General features: G+C 38.6%; 1 protein-coding gene across 1 annotated transcript in view; it reads left to right on the top strand.

The window, feature by feature from the left end:
* The window catches only part of mxd1 (MAX dimerization protein 1), an 18,783-nt gene continuing 13,515 nt past the window's right edge, over positions 1-5,268 (top strand). Inside the window, exons 1-2 of the mRNA XM_041233695.1 lie at positions 1-635; positions 1,422-1,518. Coding sequence (XP_041089629.1) covers positions 569-635; positions 1,422-1,518 — 164 coding nt within the window. The 5' untranslated portion in view covers positions 1-568. The remainder of the gene's footprint in view (positions 636-1,421; positions 1,519-5,268) is intronic.

Raw genomic sequence — 5,268 nt, 5'->3', positions numbered from 1 at the left:
GACAGTCGCTGCGGCTCGAGCTGGGGGGACTTCAGCCTCGTCTTTAATCAACGGAATTTAATTAGCGTTTTATAACGGGTTTAAAAAAATAAAATAAAATTGGTTAAAAAAGTTAAATTTTAAAACATTTTCTACACTGTAATCTCTCTCTCTCTATATATATAATAACATACCGCAAACATACAAACGAACCGACTTCTGCCACCTGAAGGAAACTCGATATCAAACAAAAATACAGATATATATATATTTTTTAATATAAAGACCTGTCTAATTCAACGCTTTTTTTTTTCTTATTATTGAAAAAAAAAACATTGGCTGTACTTTTTTTTTTATTTTGACCGAAAGAATTTTTCCCGTTTGACCCAATTTATTTTCCGAGAGAACAATTCTGCGCTGCTCAGACAAGACAGCGACTGAGTTTTTGTAAACCCATTATTATTTTTTAAAGAAAAATATCTTCGTTCCACCGTGACCACAGAGTCCTGTACAAAGTGCGATTCATTTATTTTTTTACCTTTTTTCTTTGAACCGGATCGTTCCTATTTTTACTGCTTTATTGTGGAAAATGGCGGCGGTTGAAATGGTGCAAATGCTCCTGGAAGCTGCAGATTACTTAGAAAGGAGAGAAAGAGGTGATCGCATTTAATTAATAATAATAATAACAATAATAATTAATAATAATAATAATACACAGCGATCAAACGAGATCCGTTCGTTGTAAATCCTTGCTGTGGATCGACTTCACTAAAACAAGCAACGCCAGCAATTACTGTATGTGTTGATCAAGAAAATATATGGTTCCACGACAAGTCCAAAAAAAAAAAAACGTTGGTTCAGGTTTGGTGTTTGTTAAATGCACAAAATGATTTGTAGTGAAAATTTTTTATATATATATATATATTATATATAGTATATATTATATCTATATGATATATATATAATAGCGTGTTTATTCACAATACAGAACGAACAAATATTACTTCAGGTCACCTAAGCAGCCCCGTGCATTTAATTAAGGGATGCGCTGTGCACCATGCAAAACGGTCACCGTGTCGCCTATTTTCTTTTTGGACTCATGCATGTTTGTTTTGCAGCTCTTATTAAAGGGGGGGCAGCAGTATTAAACGCTGTGCTTGTGCCCGGTGTTGGCTGTAGTGCTGCTGCGGTGCTCAGTGTGTTTGTGTTTTTCAGCGTTGGGGGTTTACTGGAGTTCAGATGACATCACTGATTCAATCCAGCTAGCAGCAGATGCACAGGGAGATAGATCTATATGTTATAGCGTTTATTTTATATCTGTATACATGCCGGGTTGCTTTAGATCTCGTATGTGTTCTTGTTATGGCTGCAGTGTAATGGATCGGTTTCATTTCCCCTCCCCAATGTGATTTTTTTTGACGTTTTTGTGTATTTATTTGCAGAAGCAGAACATGGGTACGCGTCCATGTTGCCGTACACCAGCGTCAAAGAAAGAGACAGTGCGAAGCGGAGAAATAAATCAAAGAGCTCGGGCAGCAGGTATTGGATCACTTCTATTAAACCATATTCAATGGTCAATACTAACTGGTATTGTCAGATCCCCCCCCCCCCCCCCCCATATCTCCATTCTTCCCCCTTAACACGATCGGGCTACTGGAGGAAATAATAATGATAATGAGAGGGAATAATTTGGTTGTTTGCAAAGATGCGGTCTCTGCGCAGGCAGCCCGGCCGCGGGTGTTGGTGTCAGGCTGATCAGAGCTGCTTTGACAGATCTGCCCCTCATGTTAATGGGGGGAAGGTTTTCCGTGCTGTGTTTTGTTGATGTGTTACCGGTCGGGTCCAGGCTCTAGCGGCGGCTAGTGTTGTGTACACTAGATTAGCCTGAACCAATCCTTCAGAATAAAGAAATAAAAACCTTTTTGAAAACGTCGTAAAGATAAACCTCCGTTCTGTACGTGGATGCTGTTATCTAACCTCACGTAGGATTCCGATTGTCTTTTTTTCCTCTCTGATCAACATTTAAAATAACGTGTAATATTGAAAACAATGAAATAATCAGGATCCCTTCTGTACTGAAACACAGGGCTTTAGCACTTTGCTGTCAGCGTTGGGCTAGCGCTGCATTCTGATATAATGTTGCACACGTGTCTTGGGATCTCCAGTAAATTCACAATAGGTCTACTCTAATAAGAAGGGATAGGGTTTCTTTCAACTGCATAAAAGCAAAACTTAATCATAAAATAAGCGAGAGAAACAAGCATCATTTATTAATAATTCTTAGTAAATACAATTGCGTTATATGTAATGTCCTTGTTCTTATTGAATTCATATTTAATTGATGCCAAGTTAACAGCAATACGCTGGCCACACAGGAATTCAACTCTCCATTCATCATAAACAACACAGCGTGACTCTGTTCCTGGGAGGGGTGCCAGTTGACACGCTGTGTAAAGGGCTCTTCTCGGTGTTGCAGTGGGCTTATATCTTGCCCTGTGTACTTTATAAAATATCCTGGGAGCTGGATCAACACAGGCCTCCATGCTGCGTCAGTTGGGTAGGCATTTGGGGCTCAGGGACTTCAAAAACAGCCCAGTTGTTCTCATCAAATCAAACTGGTCACCCCTTTTCTGCACAATTTCTATTAATAGCTATGAGGTTGAGGGCCACTGTCATAGTAGGATCCACCATTCCAGATCTAAGCTGGCATTGTGGTTTACTGTACATATCAAATTAGTGCAAATCCCTCAAGAATGCAGATTATCGATTAGGTTTTTATTTTTTAAAGTGTGATTTAGTTTTGAGCTAGGTATTTGGAAATGCTTTACCGGCATGTCAAAATTAAAGGAAGCATTGAGGGGGGAAATCCTCACTTTTGAGTCTGTCAGAGACTGCCACATCTCACTAAAACCAGCCTGTGGGGTTTAAATTACAGAGCTGTAGTTTCTAAAGGAAGTCGAACACCGTTGTGCTTTTTCAATAATGTCATCGTTTAAACTGCATCAAACTGGGAAGAGACTAGTCGCCAATACAAAGTAAATGCCAGTGCTTTCAGAAGTGTTTGAGATTCTCAGCCGCTCAAACCTGCAAAAGAAAATGAAAAAAAAAAAAACACAGCATCAAAACTATTACTCAGTTTGCATTTGTTCACAAAGAAACCACAAGACAATTTGATAGAAGAGTCCCGTTTTCCAGCACAGGGTTGTGCAACCCCAGTTCTGCTGGCTGCTTCCTGATCTGTAGTGGAGCTGCTGTTTAGAGTGTAACTTAAGATCAGTGGATGTAAAAGAGAAAGGGGGGGGGGGAGGGGGGGGGTCATTTCTATTTTTACCCAAGATGTCTTTGTAATAGAAACCGACTCCTCCTGTGCAAATATTATTAGATTTGGCCTAATTGTGGGAAAGCGCAATAACTTGAATAGTCCTTTTGAATAAGATTACAAAATAATGATCTAACTGTAAGGGTGTAGATCAGAGCTTCCCAACCCTGAGTCTGCTGGTTTTCTTTCCAACGGAGCGCTCCGTTATTTAACTAGAACCTTAATTGAACTAAATTTACTTAATTAGACCTTTGAAATTGGCTCCTACCAAGTGGCAGAGTTCAAGTTACTTATAAAATGTTACTGCTAACTTGAAATCTGCAACTGTTTTAAGAGCTGAAAACAAGTAAAGAACATCTAGTTGTGCAAACGATGGGTCCAGTTAAGGGTCTGGTTCAGTAACTGAGAGCTCAGTTGGAATGAGCAGACACAGGGGGTCCCGGGATCGAGGTTGAGAAGCGCTGGTGTACAGGAAAGCTGGGAGCATGTCATTTTTTAGATAATGCTTTTACTGTTTTCATGTTATTGAAATGTCACAAGTTATCTTAACCGAGGGGGGAAAACAAAACAATTAAGCTAATCTTTTTCACAAATCTCATTACAAAGTATGTTTATAACCCTGTGTAGTGTATAGTTGACACGTACAGGGGTTTAGATTGTTCAATATTTTATTATCGTTTCGTCAGTTGTATTACAGATTGGAATTGAAAAACACTTCCCTTTTTTTTTTTTTTTTTTTTCAGCAGTTTAAAGGTTAATGTTTATTGCTTTCCTGCCACAGTTCCCTATTCAGTGTTTCTCCAGCTTTCCAGCCTCCCCCCTCCCCCCTCCCCCCTCCCAGAGGAAAGGAAATTTAGCCGAAATCTCCAGCCCAGACGAGCTTAGATATTTGGCACAGATTAAACCACTGTGTTTGCGTGTGTGTGTGTGTGTGCGTGTGTGTGCGTGTGTGCGTGTTTTTGTTCATTAAAAGGTGCTGGGTGCACTTGGATGGTTCTGTTCATTAAAAGGTGCTGGGTGCACTTGGACGGTTCTGTTCATTAAAAGGTGCTGGGTGCACTTGGACGGTCCTGTTCATGTGCACATTCCTTCATTTTTCACTACTGTTACCAAGACAATTGCAAATGTATAAAGAGCGATGACGGCACAAAACCACTTCACAGAAATTGTTTGTACGCCAGGGTTATGATACCTTTGCAATTCCCCATCAACCAGTTCGTACTTTGAGATCGGCAAATGAGGGTCTCTTGATAATTCCAAGGGTGTTTATATATATATATATATATATATATATATATATATATATATATATATATATATATATATATATATATATATATATATATATATCTAAGCTCATAACACATTTCTTTGATTTGGTCTTTCATTGGCGAGCAGTTTGGAGCCTCTTTTGGCTTGCTGTTAATGTTTGTAAAGTGCTCTGGGGTACTTGCACACGAAAGAGGCTATATTATTGAAATGGGTGTGGTATGGGTAGCGGTCATTCATACATTCTGTAATAGGACCCTATGAATGTGATCATTGTTTCCAAATGCATACATGAGAATATCTACAAACGGTTGTCCCAGCACCATTTTAAAGGCATACTATCCAATGTTATTATTATTATTATTATTATTATTATTATTATAATTATTGTTATTTTATTTGGTAGATGCCTTTATACTAGGTGACTTACAGGTGTTCCAGGGCAGTACAGGGTTAAAATGCAAGCTTCATATTTAAATACAGTGTAGTTTACAGTAAGTTCAGTAACAGCAAATCTGATTCTTAATGTAAAACTGTTTAGCCTAGTTTTTTTTTTTTTTCAAAATATAAAATGAAACCATAATCTTTCTACCTGAAGAATCCTGTCATCTCCTTACACACCTTTGCTAGACATATGTGTGCATCTAATTGACATCTGCCCTTGGGTCATAGAAGCATACTTTAACGTGTCCTTAAACCAC

Source organism: Polyodon spathula, chromosome 31 (genome assembly GCF_017654505.1).
Source record: "Polyodon spathula isolate WHYD16114869_AA chromosome 31, ASM1765450v1, whole genome shotgun sequence".
NCBI lineage: Eukaryota > Metazoa > Chordata > Actinopteri > Acipenseriformes > Polyodontidae > Polyodon > Polyodon spathula.
The sequence above is the reverse complement of the archived record's forward strand: the minus strand, read 5'-3'. Positions and strand labels throughout refer to the sequence as shown.